Source organism: Eubalaena glacialis, chromosome 4 (assembly GCF_028564815.1).
Source record: "Eubalaena glacialis isolate mEubGla1 chromosome 4, mEubGla1.1.hap2.+ XY, whole genome shotgun sequence".
NCBI lineage: Eukaryota > Metazoa > Chordata > Mammalia > Artiodactyla > Balaenidae > Eubalaena > Eubalaena glacialis.
The window spans coordinates 71,087,523-71,107,704 of record NC_083719.1 but is presented as its reverse complement, the minus strand read 5'-3'; the positions used below and the strand labels follow the sequence as shown (position 1 = coordinate 71,107,704).

The window sequence follows — 20,182 nt, the reverse complement described above, 5'->3', positions numbered from 1 at the left end:
ATCCTTTATATCTCAGATTTTTGTTTTGTATTCCAGCCTTTATTTTCTTAGCCTGCTTTATAGAGATTATTAGGATTAACTGCATATTTTAGCATGCATTTCAGTCATTGTATATTAAAACGTTCCCTGTTTCATATGTCACTTCAGATCTCTCCTGGATTCAGAATATCAGGAGATATTTCATGCCAGATTTCCCCATCTCAGTCCTGTTCTAGGCCAGCCTCCTTGATGCGTGCCTGTCCAGGTTCCAAAAGAGGTGTGGTGGAAGAAACCTTAATAAAAACGCGAAACCACTGACCTGTCCTGAGGAAGCCTGAATCATCCGCTTGGCCCTAGAATCACCCTGATTTTCCATGAATCCTCCAGGCTAAGATTGGCCCAGAATAAGACCAATGTCAAAGCCAGAGAGAACAGTGGAGCAGGAGACCAGTATCCAAGAATGGGAAAGAAAATGAACTTTGCCCAAGAATTTTGAAACATACTCATTTCAAATTTATAGTGTCTGACTCACATTCCCAAAAGTTTCCCTGTATTCCTTTCTTGAAGCTTTCTGCTTTTCCTTTTCTAACCTTATACATGCTGCCTAAAATACCACTCCCTTTTTTCTCCTTCTGTGCTGAATTCTGTACCCCTTTTTCCTGCTACCCATTTCATCGCTGAGATTATATACTTACGGCTTTTCTCCCTTAAAGATTTCATGAATGCTCAGTTTTTCTGACATTCCATATGTAGACCAATACACCAGATTTTAAGTATTTAATGATATAAATCTCCTGATCGGTTATGATCATAGTACACATTATGCCTCTACTGCATTGCTTTCTAAGTTTAAAACGGTACATTTCAGAAAATAGTCACTTTGTAACAGTTACTTAAAAAGACTAAAATAATAACTGACTTTTAACAGTGTGAAATAATAATATAAAATGTGAAAAAAGAAAATTGCAGTTGCAAAACTCCTACACTGAGACTACACTTTCTCCCTCTAGCATTTCTTCCTGTTCTTTCTGTTCATCCATCCATTCAGTCTGTCATTAATACTGCAAACATTTATTAAGCTTCTGCCTCATGGCAGGCCCTGTGCTAAGTCCTCGTGATAGAAGATGACTAGTAAACAGTGCCTAACCTCCCAGAGCTCACTCATGGGAAGAAGAACATGTAAACAAATTATCTTAATCATATATCCAGAAAAAGCATTCTTACATCCAGAGGACCACAGACAACACCTGACATAGTAGCACTTAGTAATATGTGTCAAGAGGTCTAGATCCCACTACCATTTTCACCCTCAGCCAGCCAAATAGCCTCTGTCCAGTCGCAAAACCTCTGCATGCAGTATCACTGAAGTGGAATGTGTGTTCTGTTCATTGAGCAAGCATATACTGAGCACCTACAGTGTGTCAGGCTCTGCTCTATATTGCAACTTTAAAAGTGAATAAAGGAAGGTGCTTTAATTACCTAGCGATTTAGCAATGGAGACAAACACATAAATAATGATTTGTGATAAAAGCTCTGATAGAAAAATGTATACAATAAATGAGTACATGAATTAGGGAGAAAGTAATTCAGTCCTGGTGATCAGAGAAGTCTACAGAGAGGAGAGGATGTGTCAGCTCTCCCTTGGAGGAGGACTGTCTGCATACAGGGAACAGATACTGGTGGGGTCATTCCAGTAGGAGAGCCTGCCTTGAGCAAGGGCATGAGATATGAAAGGCCAGTGCTTGTGCAGCATTATCCTCTCTCTGGAAGGCATGAGGAAGAGCCAGATGGTCCTTGGTGGTCTCATCCAGTATTAGAGTATCAGTAATTCTAGGAACTATCACGCTCTAAATACTTATATGAAAGAATTTGTGGCCATTAGGAGGAGTGGCTGGATATTTCTTTAGGTCTATACATTAAAAGTCTTCAAATCTTCAATCAGTCTTTTATTTCCAGTATTTAAAGATGAAAAATTATTCAGTGAAAAAAATTTCAAGTCCAATATGAAGATTGTCTTTTGAGGAGAGGAACGAAAACAAAACAGTGAAATTCTCCAGCTCTTCCCAGCCTTACCTGAGTAGGAGTTAATATCTGGTTAGAATGAGCATTAATAACCTAGAGAAATGTAGTGTAGTTAAGGTTTATGTTTTTGATTTCTTATGAAAATTTTCACCACAAATGGATAATTTAGGATAATATTTAATTTTTGCATACTCTATACTAGCTATGATTTGCTTGTCTAATTAAAGTCTACCTACTGATTTACTAAATTCACAGTATTTTAATGCGCCTTTTCATTTCTATATTAAGAACAAAGAAGAATGATGGAACAAGGAAAGAGAGTACAGACAATGCTTACAGTTTTGATTATTAAAACTTGTGGAGGAATTTCTTGGCACCTGATCTTCCCTCAGCCTAAGTAATCAGTGCTAGAAACCACCAAAAAACATACAATATTATAGGTCAGGTCAGAGCTTTTAGTTTGAATTTGTATTGCCTGCTTCTCTACAGGTACACAAAACAGTGTCTGGTATATAGTAGGTTCTCAGTAATTATTTGCTGAATGTGTTTTAAATGAAGTAAGTCATTGAGCACAGTCCTTAGGGTGGCAGCCACTCCACAGATACTGAAGGGCCTGGAAGCAGCAGTGTTGTATCAGCACCAGGGTGGGAGGGTATTTGTGAAATGCACTCAGAAAGTTCAGTGAAGGGCAGTCTCCATTTCAACTGCACCTCCTGTGCCTGGGTGGATTCACTGCTTTCTAAAGATTATTCAGCTTGTGAAGAGCAGACACTTATCTTCATAAAGCTGTGATAGACAAGCACAAAAATGATTTAATATCAGAGAAAGGAAGCTATTTTTCCTAAGTTGATGTCTTTTTTTTCTTGGCTTTTGTGTGAACAGGACATTCACTCAACTTATAATAACAATTCCTGCATGTGTTCTTGATACATCAGCCCTTGGAAGAGTAATGCTAGCTGTGCAAGAAAGGGTGATTGTTTGAATTTTAACAAAAATTAGTAAGAGTATTTTGGGTTTTTTCACAAGGGGATTTGAAATTTCTGCTGTGAAATGGGGAGGCACAGAAAAAGAAAGATGATGGAAATAATATATTCTTGAGAACCAAGACTGCAGACATGGAAAGAAATTGAATGATTGGAAGCTTTTAATCTGTGATGGTAGGTCTCTGAAAGAAGCTAAATTTTACTTGAATAGCATCAACGTAAAATATTATAGTCTCCATACAATTGAAAAAGGCCAATAATTTAGATATTTCTTTTCTACTAACAAGAAATAAATTAGGAAAGGGAAGCCAGTTTTAACCATTGTATACAGAAGGGATTTTCTAGTTGATAACATAATGTCTAAGACAAGATATGAGAGCTCCATGTGGCATTCTTTTTCATTTATATTCCTTTCAGTAATGAAATAGAATCTGTTCCCTACATCTATTTCATTAGAATTTTTGAGGCACCTGTCACCTATCATTGTCAGTTTATATGTATTTCAAGTTTTCCCAATGAACAAATGTAATAATGCAGGGTCCATATGTCCACATGTCTGGGAGGAGAGATTCCACGTGGTTTTTGGATTACCTGTCTGCACTCCTTTTCCCATTTATTGTTTGGAGTATGTCACCTTCTGTCAATCTAATTACTTCTCTCAGAAAAGGCTGTTCTCAGCTCACTGCATGACAGTCGCTGCCTTGTGAAAACATCCCAGAAGCCTCTGCAGTCAATGATCTACCCCACAAGTGTCACTCTCACATGGAAGGCTGACTCCAGATTTACAGAGTTCTCTGAGGGAAGAGTTTCTTTAGATATGAAGCAAGGGAAGCTGGTGGTTTCAGTAGATCTCTTGCCTTATCTTGACATACAGAATAAATCTCTCAAAATATAGTCAGCTGAGAGACACTTAAAATATATACATCCAGGACTTCTAGCCCCTGTGAAAGAATAATGATTTAAGTGCCTACATTACCTGACCAGTAACATTTATAAAAGATCAGAGAATCTTTCAAAGGCCAGTGACAGAGATTTTGATTTTACTAGAAAAAGGCCGTAGGGAATAATGCTTATTTATCCATTTAGTAATCCCTTAATTAATATCAGCTATTTATTACTGTGATAAAGACAGACTTGGCTGAATCTAATACTAATTCTTTTGTCATCATTAAACAGCTGTAGATTTTTAATATAATAAAGATAAGATTAGTCTTACGGTTCCACATTCAAACTATGGTAAAGTTTGTGCCATTACTTCCATTTTCAGAGCTTTATAATTCCACTGTAATAATTTGTACTTAGCAGAAATGTGTTCTACAAGCTCTCAGCTGAGAGTAATATTTTTGAACAGTTTTTTCAATGTTCTGGTTATGTGATTATGGGAATGTAGAGCTCAATATGCTCTTGGGTTTTGTGTTTGTATTTCTCAAAATGCTCCTCTTTTAAATAACATAATATAACTTGAAATAAGACTATAAGTGCCTTTAAATGGTAGAGATACTTCATTACTTAAATAGTGGTGATATTCATTGTAGGATGATGTAGTCAGATATAAGAAGAATTTACTGGGAGAAAATGAGCCACTGTTTCCCTCTTATTCCCATCACTGCCATTTCCTTTGTGACTTCATGCCACTTGCTTTCTTTACTTAATAGTTTATATGTCTTTAGGTATAAAGGAGCTATTGATCTAATTCATTTTTTAACCTATAAACTGAGAAATGTTTTATTGAACAACAAGCATTCCCACTTGGTCTAAAACTTGACATCTAAGAAGTATCAACATTTTAGCCATATTTTTATACTTACAATTTTCCCACACCCTAATTTTTTTTTAGTTCTACCTAATTTATTTCAGTGTTCAGTCCACTGCTGTAGGTACATATGAGTGGGAGAGGTCTATTCCACATCTCTCACTTCGCACTTCACAAGTGTGGGAAAGCCTAGGCAGGGGCAAGGTGACCGCACAGTGGCGTGGCAGGAGGCGGGAGCCTTGGGCCATTGTGCTGGGCCATGCTGGCCTGAGACCTGGCATAAGGTTTCCTGAAATCTTCCTGGAAGATTTGTGAGAGATAATGAGTTAATATTTGTGGAGCTCTTTCAATAAAGTGTAATTGATGTTTGAATTTTTATAAACCAAACACAATATCTACCCCTGAAAGCTTTGTAAGAATATTTAGCACACATGTATGTGCCAGATGGATTGTAATGACAGTTGACAGGCCTCTCCTAACCCTTGCGTTCTGTTGTCAAAAATCTGCACATCAAAACAACTATAGTTTTCACAAGAAGATTTATTGGATAAAAGATTCGGGTGCACATTGAAAAATCTACTGTCTAGATAAGACTGTAAATTAATGTTATACCAGATAAGACCTTAAATGAGGGGTTTATATAAGAATATTCTTAACATGCCCTAGAGAAATATCAGTAGATAAATTCTGAAAAAATATCAAATAATATGTTCTTGATCTTACATATTTTTTTCTGCATGAGTGAATTTTTATGAAAAATTCGTGGAGTATGATGCAAGACACTCAGAAATTATTCTTAAAAGCTCAAGGATATGTGGAGATCAAAGCAGAACCACATCATAATACAAATAGTCATCACCGGGAAGAATGTTTTTGTGATTGAGATAATGCTAACAAAAGAGTTTAAAATATAGGAAATTAAGTTAGCAAATAAAATTGTTATTCTAACGTATTGTGACATCCTCTATAGTATTATTGTAGGAACCCTCTAGGAATGCTTATTCTGGGTGAAAAATGATAGCTGTAATGATAGGGGGACAGGTGGCCCCACCAGTTATAAATTTCCCAAGATTGTAAATGTATATTTTATCACCGTGTGTCAAAATATTCATTTTAATATTCAAACATTTTACCACATAATAAGCTGTAACCATATGTTTATTTGTTATATTATATCACTATAACATTAATAAATATTTACAGAGCCACAGTGTATCTTAGACATATTCAAAATGGTAGCTCTCAGTTTGATTTTAACTGAAAATCTTTAGTGCCTCAGAAACTAATTTTTAAAATGTTACATTTGTTACACATCAATAAGAGCCAAAGAGTTTAAATTTTTAAGACTCACACCCCCTTTTTAACTCATGTTGTTTTATTTGTTTTCCCCAATTGCATGAATTAAAAATGGAGTGTTATCTCAGCTTTGAATTCCTTAGCTTGATGTCGCAGCTTTTGCTTTATTTGTATGTGAATTCGGTCTTTAATAAAGATGAGCTCTGCTGAACTTTCCATTGATAAGAGACACTTAGGTACACAGCTCTTTATAAACGGTTTGGTAGTACCAGGAAAATTCAGAAATGTTGCTAGTCTATTAAAAGTTAACATGGCAAGCTGTGTGATTGATTAATCAGAAGTTTTATGATTTCTAAAAACATAACTATCTCTGTAAATAGGATCATGTCCAATTAAGTTGACAACCATCAATTTTAAAAAGAAGAAAAAAAGAACGTAAAACTCCTGACTCATACTTTTCCTGTTACAGTGTTACATGAGTATTTATTCTTCTGTGACAGCTGAAACTAGACCAGACGTACATTCAGGAGACAGGAGGTTCGAGAAGAGGCACTGACTTTCCACTTTCGTGTGTCAGGAGGCAGTCTCAGGGTGACCCTCCTCAGCTGCAGCCAGGAGGAACTTTTGCTACTTCAGTCGTTACTGACTTGGTTACCTCTCTGCAGTGTTCTTTGGCTTCCTTACTCAGGTCATGATAATGAAGCCCTAAGCTCAGCTCTGTTGACGTTTTTCTCAGCCTCTGTTTAGGCAGACAACTTCTCAGTATTATCAATTTCAATACAGGTTTTCACACATATAGAACTCTAACCAGACTAAACAAAGGTGATTCTCTCGTTATGATCACAGGGTCTGAACGTTCTTAATGGGTACTTCGTGAGAGTGTTAGCTGGGTTCTCCTACCACCTTTTGCTGTCAAGTGCACATCCAAAGGGGTGGCAGGACACTTTTAGTGCTAACCATTATGTTAAACTCAAACTAGGGACCTGTTGCCACCATTTCTGCTTTTGTCATGATCACATTTTCTGAAATCATTGTGTAATGTCCTAACTTCTAATTTTTCTGTGGGAAAATAGTGTTGCAATTTGCCCCCTTATTTGTATTCTGTGATCGTCTGTCACTAGATATTTGGAGCACATATGAATTCCAGATCATGAAACTTCAATCCTCATACCATCTTTGTTCATCGAATTTGGTTGCAGAAGGAATATTTCCCTTTTACTTTTTTCTTAAGTAGTATTGAGTGCACTGTTGAAATGACTCATGGTGTCTTTCTACGGTTTTTCTTTACCCTAATGTAATATAACACATGTAATAACCTAAAATACTGGCAAGCTTGAACGTCTGTGACACCCCTGAATGTCTTTTACAGCCTTTGTCTAGGTTTGAACTTTCCAAATTATGTATTTCAGACGTTGAGAAAGAAGGGCCTTAATGGCTGTGACAGCCCAGATCCTGATGCAGACGATTCAGTAGGTCACAGCCCTGAGTCTGAGGACAAGTACAGGAAAATTAACGAAGATATTGATCTAATGATCAGCAGGCAAAGATTGTGTGTAAGTACTCAAAACACCCTTCATTTTTTTTACTCTTGATATTTCTCTGAACCTGGCAGGCCTTGAACAAGAAAGAAAACAAAGGCTGTGAAAGCCCCGATCCCGACTCCTCTTATGCACTCACCCCACGCACTGAAGAAAAATACAAAAAAATTAATGAAGAATTTGATAATATGATCAAGAGCCATAAAATTCCTGTAAGTACCAAAGGTAGATGGCTGGTCTGCTGATAACTGCTGCAGTAACATACCTTAACCCTTTCAGTGAGGGCTTTCTCTAAGAAACACTGCAAAGTCAAACCCAGAAAATAGCCATCTCATCCCAAGCACAGTCACTTAGAAAGCAAGCCCTAAGGGTTGCTGAAATTATGTCATCTAAAAGATGTGCCATCAAGAAGTTCTCTCGGAGGTAGCAAGTTCGCAGGAGGGAGAGAAAGATCTGTGTGACACACACTGAATTTACATAATCTCTTAAACACACAGTCCGCACAAATCACCAGGCACTTGTCAAACACTAAAGCCTCCTTCTGAGTGAGGATTGACTGTAAAGATACACGAGTGAAACTGCAGTTCTCTCGTGTAAACTGACGCTTATCACCCAAGTACAAGCTTATTCCTGAATGAAGCTTCAGCCCTCTCCCTAAACATGAAATTCAGCAACAGCACTGAAGGGTTAAAGCTAATGCTCGCTGCAGAGAAACAGACTGCATGACAACCTAATGGTAAGATTTCAACATGTTTGTGTGATGGGGTGATTTTAAAGCTTTGTCAGAATATTCGCTTTGCCTATACCAACATTTTCCATGCTTTAACATTTGGCTAAATTTTGTCTTAACCAAGTCAAAAAATTCCTAACAATCAATCATATGCCTTGCCAGATATTTAAGAGAAATAACTCTGCATGTATTATTTTGTTTGCCCATATGTAGAGGGGGAAAGTACATACCTTTTGTTCTATTCTGTCATCAGTCAAGTGATGTTCATTTTGTGACATAAAGTGATGCAACTCGAGGTTCACATGCTTTCTGAGTAACTTTCTGTTAGTGTCCCAACTGTCATTGTATACAAGCTCCTCAGTAGATAATTAATTCCTTTCTCAAAAAAGTACATTTTTTGTAAGTTAGGGAAACAGCCTACACCTGAGGATTGAGAGAGACTGCAGTGAAAACAGGCCTCAATGCAGGTATCTGGGGACAAAAGCTCCAGGCCAAATCCACAACGTCACTCACAAGATAAATTAATGCTTTGCACATAGTAGGTGCACAATCAACCTGTGCTGGATTAAACTGAATACTTTAAAACTTATTTATAAAATGTATGCATATTAAACTTCATGTCCTCATAAATATATGTCTGCTTCATTTGTTAAATGAAATAATGTCAACAGGAAATCTTTTGTTGAATCAGAATTATTAATACACTGTATCATGAAGGAAAGCTAACTGCCGTAAATTCTTAAAGGTTTTCATAAAACCGAGTACTACATACAGCATTTCCACAGTGGGCACTTGGTCAAATGAAACATTTCCTATCAGATGCAGCAGTGCATACTTGTTATACCCAGAATTCTTAAATGAAGTCTATTGGGATTCTATCTTGCCCAGAAGGAGGAAAGAAACAGCTCCTTTGGGCCAATTTTTAGTTCTTATGGCCTGAGTTTCTCCCACGATATAGTACACTAGTTTAGAGCTGCTGGGCAGATTTGTGAATGTAAGATTTTAAGGTGAAGCACATTAGGTGTCTCAGGAGGAATCCCCAGCACAGTGAGGAGAAGGGTGGTGTATGTAAGACTGGTGATCACTCTCCATGTGTGTGTGGAGCTTTAACCCCCAAAGTTCTGGGAGAACGCCCGTGTTTGCACATTGGATCATTTCGCCCATGCTCTAGGGGGGAAGAGGTGTAATGCATACCTGGATTCCCTCACCATATTTCATCCTGTCGTGTAAAGAGTTCAAAATCAGGATACATGATTTCTTAAGAGGTGCAGTGATGTGCAGCAGGGGATGGAAAACCACATTAGAGTTTACAGGCAGAGCTGTGAGAAGGAGCCACACAGCTTCAGGCTGTGCCTCCAAGTCTTCGTTTCTTTAGTAAGTGCTTCAGTCTCCACGATGAAAAGCCCAGTTTTCGCACATCGCTTTCAGTTGCTGGAAGTAAATTTTGTTGAAAGTTTCCACAGCTGCTAAAACATTTACAGCAGGGCAAGGACACTCTGCCCTTTGTATGGAGAGAGTGTCTCTACCTCTTTAAAAACATTACAAGACTGTTTTTCTATTTCAGAGACCCAGGTTGAAGAGTTTCCCTTTTAAAATAGAAAAATTTAATATTACAGTCACCTGTCAGTATAATCTAATTTATGCCCTTATTCCTCAATTACATGAAATAATTCATGGATGATTTGGAATCATGTTGACCAGCATTTCCTCATGTGGGGTTTGCCATGGTTCATGCTGGGCTTCACAGTGAGAAAAAACAGCTCCATTTGAGGAACCAGGAATTAGGAAATGGGCTGAGGGAAGGAGGGGCGAATGCAGGACTGGTTGAGAGAGCCCAGGAGGAAGGGAGGAAGTGGAAATAGACAGTACGGATGCATTTTCTTCAAATAATGGGCTGTGAAGAGGGAGAAATAATACTGTAACAAGGATCAAGGAGGGAGTTAAAAGGAAAAGCGCTTGAGATGATTTATATGTAGAGGAGGAACGCTTGAAGGAAAGAAAAGATTGGACGTGTAGGTGCAATGGGGATAAAATGGCAAACCTTCTCAAGGAAGGGAAGGGGGCTGGGATGGGAACGGGAAGGGTTTGCAGGTGTAGTCAGGGTGGTAGGTGGGAGAGGGAAATTGAGGGGGTGACCACCTCATGACCTCTGTTTTTATACTGAATTCAGCTTCTATAGCTATTGAGATGGGGGAGCAGGTGCTTGGGAGAGAGTGACGTGGGTATAGATATTGTGAGGAACTGGGGATGGAGGGGGTGGTGAGCACAGGCCAGAGTCGGGGGGCAGCCTGGAGGGGATCTGGGTACCAGCACACGGTAGTCACTAGTCATCAGCATTGTGTGCTGCTTTTCTCTGCTAGTTCTCAGCAGCCTGGTAATGGTTGATCAAAAGTTAAGGGTGTCAGTAGTGGCCCAAAAAAGGGATTCAGTTCAGTCATTCACATTGAATGAAAGAGGGCCTATTAAGTAAAAATCTTTTATTAAAAATATTTTGTTGGACTTTTCCTTGCGGTAAGTTTGGGAAAATCATGGGGTTTGGATAAGAGTTGATACCTTTCTGACCACGATGACTCACTTTGGTAACCATGATCAATTTGTTCAGGGATAGAAACTAGAAGCTGTTTAGCTCTCATGCCTATATGAAAAAGCCAGTGCCAGTGTCATGGGCGTGTGACCTGTGCAGTTACGCAGGGCCCTGCTCTCCTAGAGCCACACTTGGTTAAATGCTCTGCTGTCACCATCTTGAAATTCTTAGTAATTTTTTAACAAGCGCCCCACATTTTCACTTTGCCCTGAGCCCTGCAAATTATACAGCCAGTCCTACCTATAGCATTTTAATCACCCCAAATTCCTTCTTCCTTCCTATCTTGAGGGTTCTAAAATTTGAAGCCCGGCCCTGATCTTTGCAAGTTTGGAGTTTTTAATGACTTTTTGGCTTTTGCTTTTTAGACAAAAATTTTAAAAATTTAGATGCTTTTAAGTTCCTTAATTTTGAAAAGTCAAGAAGAAAAAGAAAAATGCCAATTTCTAATAAGCATGGGTACGTTATTATAGCCTTGGCATTTCCTAAAGCATCTAGAGCTGGTTGGTTTCTTTCATGGATGCAGCCACTTCAGGTCCCACATAAGTTCCAGGGAGATTAAATGACTTGCCTGGTTAAGTTGCTTTTTATTACACCACCTGGACTGCAGCTGAGATTTCTGATACAAAGGCTGATGTTCTTTCTGATTCCCTGAAACACCTCACTATGGTCGTATTTAAGCTTATAATTTGATTTCAAAATTATTTAGCCAGTTCCTGATACAGATAAGGAAACAAAACAAAAGATAGAATGCAACAGATGTTACCGTATTTTATGAATTGTGAATTTTTGAAGTATGCTCTGATATCAGAATTATATCTGACTTCTGTTTAGCCAATCACAAGAGAGTTTTATAATAACTCTCATCAAATTGTTTACAGTCCAGAATTCTGGAAACTGAATAACTCTTGGGGATGATGGTCAGAGGAAGAGAGGAGTAGAGAGACTTTCACTAAATTGGTTAGTAGAGTGGTTCAGAATTTATTAAATGATTATGAATCATCCTCTTTATTTTGGATGTGGACATAAGCATGGGGGAGGAGGGAGGTATTGGCTTTGCTCTCTACTGAGACATAATCGATATTCTGTAGAATATTCAGGGGAGAAGTAGTTTTACAGCAGATCCTTAGGGTTCCCAGGTAAACATTTATAAGTAGTAATAGTGAATACAGATTAAAACATTTGTAACCAAAAGAAAGCTTTAAAATACCAAATCTGAGTAAATATGAATGATAGGAGTCTTTAGGGTGTATTTTTCCCCAAGCCCTCTGTCACACCCTGGCATCAGTGGGCATAAGCATGCACCCCAACGTGGACGTTCAGCCACGTTCCATGAGAATCCAATTAGTTCATTATGTTTGTGGTTCATAAATAATAAGCTACTAATATGCAGCCCATACTCACTTCACAGTATAATTTCTGACTGAAATATTTTATTTCTATCCAAAAACATATACCGTGTTGCATGGTGATTTAGTAGCAAAACCAATAGGCTCAGTCACTAGTTAGATGACCTTGGGCCACTTACTTAATCTCACCAATTTAAAAAGGAAGGATTATATCTATAGTGAAGGGATGTTGAAATGGTTGAGTCATATCATGTATGTAAATTATAGTATAGTGTCTGCTCAGAAAATAATATATAGTAAGTTGTAAGCTTGTACGTTTTTATGTTAATATAGTATCTTCCTAAACATTCTTCTTTGAATAAAAATATTCAATTAATATAATAAGAAGTAGACTAGGGTATGTATTACTTCATAGCAAAAGAGCTTTAGCACCTTGATGAAAGGGAACGTTATTTGACCAACACCTTAATTGATCTTGTAAAAATAGGGAAAGAAGAGAGAGGGAAAGAGATCAGGAGATGGGTGGGAGCAGGGGCAGGATTAAGTAGAGTAGTCAGGGTGGGCTTCCTTGTGAAGATCAGATGTTTTTTAAATTTATTCAAGTATAGTTGATTTACAATGTTGTATTAATTTCTGCTGTACAGCAAAGTGACTCAGTTATACATTTATTCTTTTTCATATTCTTTTCCACTATGGTTTATCACAGGATATTGAGTATAGTCCCCTGTGTTATACAGTAGGACCACTTTGTTTAAACATCCTATATGTAATAGTTTGCATCTACTAATCCCAAACTCCCAATCCATCCCTCCAGCCACTCCCTCCACGCCCCCCCAGCCCCCCCACCACCACCCCCGGCAACCACAAGTCTGTTCTTTATGGAAAAGACCAGATTTTGAGCAGAAACTTGAAGGAAGTGATGGAGTTAGCCAGAGAAATGAGACAAGAATGAGGCAGGGAGGAAGAGGAGGACAGGAAATCAGTAATGGGGCCTGGCAAAAACTGGAATTTATAGGGCCTTGTGGAACATTGTAAGAAGTTGGGCTTTACTCCAACTAAGATGGGAGCTCTCACATGGTTTAGAATAGAGAAGTGCCATCATCTGATTTATGCTTTTAAGGGATCTATCTGTTTGCAAGGTTGAAAATAGAAGGGAGGACAAGGATAGAAGCAGGTGACTATTAGGAAATGACTGCAGTGATTAAGGCAAGAGATGATGGTGCTAGAACCAGCCATTAGAAGGTGAGAGGTGGTTGGAGACTATATGGAAGTTCAGGCAGTAGGATTTCCTGGTAGACTGGATGTGGGGAGTGGGAGAAAGAGACGATTCTGGGATGACTCCAAGGATTTTATTGTGTGCAAACAAAAGCATTGAGCTGTCATCAGCTGGAGATGGGGAGAGTTACATTGGAGCTAGTTTTGAGATGTCTATCAGACATTTAAGTAGAAATATTGAGGGTATAGCTGGATATGCAAGGCTGGAGTCAGGAGAGAGATGTGAGCTAGAGATAGAAAAAGGGCTGTGGTACTCTTACATTCAGAGAGCACGGAGAAGAGGAAGAACCAGCAGCGAAGGCTGAGAAGGAGCAGCTATCAGAATAGGAGGGAAAGTTCAGGGCCATGGAAAGGGAGGAAGTTTATCAAGGAGTGACCATCTGTGTCCCAGTTGAGGACTGAGAAGTTACCATTGGATTTAGCAACCTGAAGGTTATTCATGACTATGACACGAGCATTTTCAGTGAAGTGGTGAGGAAAAATTTTTAATGGAGTGAGTTAAGAGAAAGCAGTGTGCTGTATTTACAACAAAAGTCACAAGAGCAGCATTGTCAATGATGACATGATTTTCCAAAGTGGTGAATAATTTTTAATAAAGTTCCATACCAAACAAAGTGAAACATTCCCTCACCATACACAGTAATTGCATTTCTGGGAATTTCAGTGTATAATAAAATCTGCATTTCGATGTATTAAAAATACCTTGTGTTTGCAGAACAAAGTTAGTTCTGACTCAGATCATTATTAAACAGGTTTTTCACCCGCATGAATGTCCAGTGGGACATTTGAAAGTTGGATGGAGTAAGAGACAATTCTTTGTTGTGTAGAACTGTCCCACATGTAATAGAATATACAGCATACCTACCCACCAGGAAAATACCAGCCATGCCCCCCAATCATTGTGACACCCACAAATTTCCAAAATGCTCCCTAAGGAGATAGCCCACCTGTATAGAGTACCACTATTCTAGATCTAGAGAGTTACTATTATGGCTCCAGTGGGAAACAGATGGCAAACTCAAAGGGGTAATTGAAGAGAGTTTAATAAAGGGACTATTTACAGATGGGTAGAGATCAGGGAAACTCGAGAAATAGTGAAGTACATTAGGGCTTACAACCTAGAAGCTCTTAGCACATCTAGGTCTGAAGGAGCAAGAGGAGAAAGAAGTTACCGGAGCACAGTAAGATCTATGTCTGTAGGAGAGAGGGCCCAAAAGGAGTGTGACCTTCACTAGGGGAATGCAGCCTCTGCCATCCTGTGGCCCAGCAAGAGGGATGCTACAGTAGAAGAATACCCTGACCTCTCTCCTCCTACTCTCTGTACTTCTGACGGTGCCTCCACTGGCCCAGCCAAAGCCAGAGGGCCAGGGGGATCTGGTGGATACAGTCTGGAGCATCAGCCTCCTGGGCCCAGAGCAGTGAAGAGGGTGGAGGGGCAAATGGTGAAAACCTAGAAGGCTACTTCGTTTTCTTAGGTGTGCTAGAGTAATTCTTATTTGGCCTTTTAATAAAGGAATGCAATATTTTATTGACTCTATAGACATTTATTTTACAGCATACACTAATATTTTTTGTTGTTTAAAGACTCTGGGAATTGGATATATTCATTCTTTGATGTCTTATCAAACCTTGATGTTCGATTGTATCATGGTGTTTATCCAAAATTATTTTTGTTACCCTGTTGACAACAGATAAAGCCTAATAAAAAAAATGACTGTGTTAACATAACACGTGAACATTTTTATTTCCCTCTAAAAAATGAAGAATCAAAGACATGTAAAAGAAGAGAGTTATGACATGTTTGTTCTTGTCAGTATCGCCATGTCCAGATCAGGGAAGAAAAGACAAATAGGAAAAATAAAGAAAAACGGAGCAGAAGCATAGAAAGAGGGCAGTATTGTAATTATCACCAGGATAAACAGAGAACTATTGCAGAGCACAACGTATGGTGCAGGCCAGCCAACGAACCAGGAAGAACAAAACAAAACAAAACTTGATGTTGGGATTACAGAAAAAATTAGTAAAAAAAGAAAACTTTGAGCCACATGCACTTATGCATTTAAATTTGTACAGTGGCTTATTAGAGACCCCCTGAGGGAATGTTCTATATAAACCCTAGTATACATATTAGATTCACACACATACACATATATATATCCATTTTCTATTAAGAATGCTGTATGCTCTGACATCATGAGTCCTCTGGCAATATATGGAAACAGTATTTTCATTTATAATGTTAAAAACGAAGAAAAAGAGGGAGGGAATTACAACTATGATTATCTAGCTAATGCAAGCAGAAAAATACGCATGTTTGGATTAAATTGCCAAAATAATACCAAAAAATCAATGATTGGGACCTGCATTACTCTAATTAGACATCCACAAAGCCTCAGTTCACTAAATGCTTGCAACTGTCTCATTGAAGATATAGGTCTTGCCATTTGTCAGTGTCAGTATATCCCAAAATGTGAAGTGTAACGTACATTCTGAACTATCATGTTAAAATATGAATTATTGAATGATACATGCTCTGTTGAATCCTGTATCTTAAAATGTCTATTATCTTTAGAGTTAACTTTCAAAAGACAGACTTTTAAAAATAATAATTAAAGTATATGTGCTTTTCACGCGCCTGGAGATGATTTTATATCATTAAACTTCTGCATAAATATGCTTCAATAAGCAATTAGACCAAAGGCTCCAGTTTGCATTTTAATCCTTTTTCTCTGTGAAGTCATCACAATCATATACCTTTGATCTTGCAGTCATTTCTGGCACCAGATTCAGATATCACAGATGAACAATCACTACTTAATAGAACGAAATTCAAAGACAACGGAGTCTAATGAAATGGGGCTTTGTTTGAAACAAAAGTGAAACGTTTTCTAATAGTTGCAAAGAAGGCATTCTAAGCACATTAAAGAAATCAATTTAGGATCCGCACATTTTGATAGCTCTTCTTAATGGTCTTCTAGACACCAGGCAGTTTGGAATTTGAAATTTTTCTTAGAAAAGTAAAAGCTGTCTGTACTTGGAGAGCTCTGTTTCTGTTCGTTTCATTTACCCGTGGGTTTTTTTCCTGCTCCTACAGGCTGTTCCACCCCCCAACTTTGAGATGCCAGTCTCCATCCCAGTGTCCAGCCACAACAGTTTGGTATACAGCAACCCCGTCAGCTCACTGGGGAACCCCAACCTTTTGCCACTGGCCCACCCTTCTCTGCAGAGGAATAGTATGTCTCCTGGTGTAACACATCGACCTCCGAGTGCGGGTAACACAGGTATGTTCTCGTAAGAACGCAATGGTAACAAACCATTGGAAGGAGCCACCCTTGGCAAAAAAAGGCTATTTTACCTACAAGATGACGCGTTTTCCAGTTTTCCATGTCTTATGTCCCTTCATTGCTTAATAACCATCCGCAGCTAGGTCTTCCACATGATAAAACCTAACTCAGCATATGTTTCAAAATGTTTCATAATCTGCAGTTTATCCGTTGAGCCTATCTGTCACCAATCTCCTCATTTGGCTATATTTTAACCACATACTTTCTCAAACAGAACATCAAATATCCTGTCTCCATGCTTTTGCTTCTCCTCTTCTCCTGCCTAAAATGCCATTTTCCCTCTTCCTCCTAGCCAGATATCACCTCTTCTGTGAAACCTTCCCTTGTGTCCTCTGATAGCATTTATCTCAGTTATTTATTATTTTGGTCGATATTTATTTATTTATACAGTAACTTATAGCACAAAAGGATTTAAGGCAGAGAAAGAAATGTGATAGGATAGCATAATTTATAAGAACGGTGAATTAAAAACAAAACTAAGTCAGTAGTTAAGAGCACATCACAAGGACGTATACACCTGCCACAAATGTGTGTCTACACTTCTAGGAGATGCTTACCGTTACACAATTCACAGTGTCCCAGAGAAAAATCATCGCTCAGGAAAAGTTCGACCATTTTTAGTACTCAGATCAAACAATACACAATATGATGTACTGTATTGAGTATGTGTCCATTTCCCCACTGAACTTACAGAACCTTGAAGGGAAGAATGTCCTCTTGATTTGTCAGACTCACCGTAAGAACTAAATAAATGTGAGTTGAATATAACTAAACAATTCCTTCATATTTCTAAAGTAAGCACCAAAAAGTCATTGTATTTCTAAATCACATACAGCAAATCATTATATATTTACATTTTATTTCTTTAAAAGCACTTAATAGGAAAGTTTTAATGTCTTAGACACACTTTTTATTAAAAGCGATTTATTCACAGAATTTTTCCTTTAGAATACTTGACTATCTGCCTTATAATTAGAATTAAACATGTGTTACTTTCTTAGTACAGAAACTTCATGTGGAGAATACAATCAAAATCAGCCACATTAAAAAAACTTGATAAATCTTGAATCTGAGAGATGTGTATAAACAACTTATGCTATTCTTTCTACTTCTGAATACGCTGAAATTTTTCATAAGCATTTTCAATAACCATATGTATTCCTTTCAGATCATACTCAAATGCTATTGAATCTCCTATTTGATGAACTCATGCTCATTTGTTTTTAAAAATCTCGTTTATTTCCAAAATATTTATTTGATTGGAAATAATAAACATTTTCCTAAAATGTAATGAACAGTTTCTTCTAATTCCAAACCCAGAACCAAATAATAATTATAGCAATTAGAGAATAATCTAGCTGATATTCTGTTCTTTTGGCTAAATTTTGTTTCTTAAAAATAAAAATAATTATTATATTCAGTATCTTTTTGAAACATCCCAACTCTCATAAATAAACACTGCCAAATTTTAACCTACTTTCTTAAGCTAACAGTGAATAAACATATGTTTCTAAATTTGTAGTCAGTAAAACCTGTTTTATTGCGTTAGTAAGTAAAATCCGGATAGTAAATGAGATAATTCACTGTTAGAAGATTCATGAAATGACCAAAGTTCTAGACAATTAGCATTGCACAGAATTAATTGTATAAAATATACTTACAAAGAATTAAACATCAAATATATGGTTATTTGAGTATAGAGTAAACCTTACTCTTTTCCTTCACTTTCTAGAAAATATCACCTTAGGGAAAACTAGACTTGGAAATATAAAAATTTAGAGACCATTCAAAGACTAGATTTTTTTTTTTAATTTATTCTTTTAAATTTATTTTTGGCTGTGTTGGGTCTTCCTTGCTGCACGCAGGCTTTCTCTAGTTGCGAGGAGCGGGGGCTACTCTTCGTCGCGGTGCGCGGGCTTCTCATTGCGGTGGCTTCTCTTGCTGCGTAGCACGGGCTCTAGGCGCACAGGTTTCAGTAGTTGTGATACGTGGGCTCAGTAGTTGTGGCTCGCGGGCTCCAGAACACAGGCTCAGTAGTTGTGGCGCATGGGCTTAGTTGCTCCGTGGCATGTGGGATCTTCCTGGACCAGGGCTCGAACCTGTGTCCCCTGCATTGGCAGGCAGATTCTTAACCACCGCGCCACCAGGGAAGTCCTAAAGCCTAGCTTTTTAAATGTAATCTTTCTTAGAAAGAAAGATTCTGCAAAATGTCAGTCAGTGATTGAATGTATTTTTAATGTTTGAGCACAGCATGTCACTGTGAAACAAGTATCAGCCATCAGACCTAGGTAATACTTGACAAATTTAGGACTCTTGGGTGAGGACAGAATACTAACGTTGCTAAAGGTAAAGTGTGTTGCTCTGTGGGCCTTTAGCCTTTCTCCTTTTGATCTTCCTCTTTCATCCATAGGTGGTCTGATGGGTGGAGACCTCACATCCGGTGCAGGCACCAGTGCAGGTGAGTGGAGACTTCAGTACTAGAGTACGTTTCATTGTTTAGGGTTCCTTTACTTGGTGATTTGCAGAAGTAAGTCTTTTGAACAAAGTCAAGTTGAGAGATCAGTAAGAGGCATGGGAAAATGGCCCCAAGAATTTCTAAAGCACTTTTATGAAGCAGGATTGGTTGGATAGTAACTCAGAAGACTGTTTATTAACTAGACCTTTCCTTAATGAAACTTCAACTAGTCAACATAATCAGAATTGGGGGTTCTGATCAAATCAATTTAATCCTAGGTACCATCTGTAGCCACAAAAGTACCTTTAACAAGCCTTGTCGATCGTGTTCTTTGTTAATCATTTCACGTTAAATGTGAATCACTTTCTACACAAAGTACCAAACTCCTGTACACTTCTAAAGGAGAATACATAAAGAAAAGGAAGGAGTGAGATTATAACCCTTCAACAATACTGTTAATAAAATAAAACCACATTTGTCATTAAAATGAGTTCTTAGAGAATATGAACACAGTGTACCCCTCAAAAAAGCCCCTTAAATATAGTTCAGCTCTTAAGAACTTCTTCCATTATGGCCAATTGTCTCATAGTCACACTTCTCCAGCGTTCCATATTAATTCATATAATTGTGATTATTGGGATATTGATGTCATTTTCAATGCAGCGGTAAGACAGGACAATACTTTCTGATGTTAACTGCAGTTCACTATTGGCACAACAAGTAACCATGGTAATTCCTGCAGCTGGAACATGCTCTACATTTAAAATAGTAGGAGGCAGGCATGATAACATAAGGTTATGCTTGAAATGTCAAAAAAATTCAAGTTTATTGAAATATCTATGGACACCCTAATTAAAATATTTTGCCGGGTTCAACT

At 38.0% G+C, this 20,182-nt stretch overlaps 1 protein-coding gene across 9 annotated transcripts in view; it reads left to right on the top strand.

Moving 5' to 3' along the window:
* MEF2C (myocyte enhancer factor 2C) overlaps positions 1-20,182 on the top strand; it is a 146,203-nt gene that overhangs the window by 96,791 nt on the left and 29,230 nt on the right. For 8 of the 9 annotated variants that reach the window (XM_061189432.1, XM_061189428.1, XM_061189434.1 and 5 more), the window contains exons 4-6: positions 7,443-7,586; positions 16,601-16,787; positions 19,261-19,308. In XM_061189432.1, coding sequence (XP_061045415.1) covers positions 7,443-7,586; positions 16,601-16,787; positions 19,261-19,308 — 379 coding nt within the window. Of the gene's footprint in view, positions 1-7,442; positions 7,587-7,645; positions 7,784-16,600; positions 16,788-19,260; positions 19,309-20,182 lie in introns of all 9 variants that reach the window. The other variant, XM_061189436.1, reaches the window with a different exon arrangement.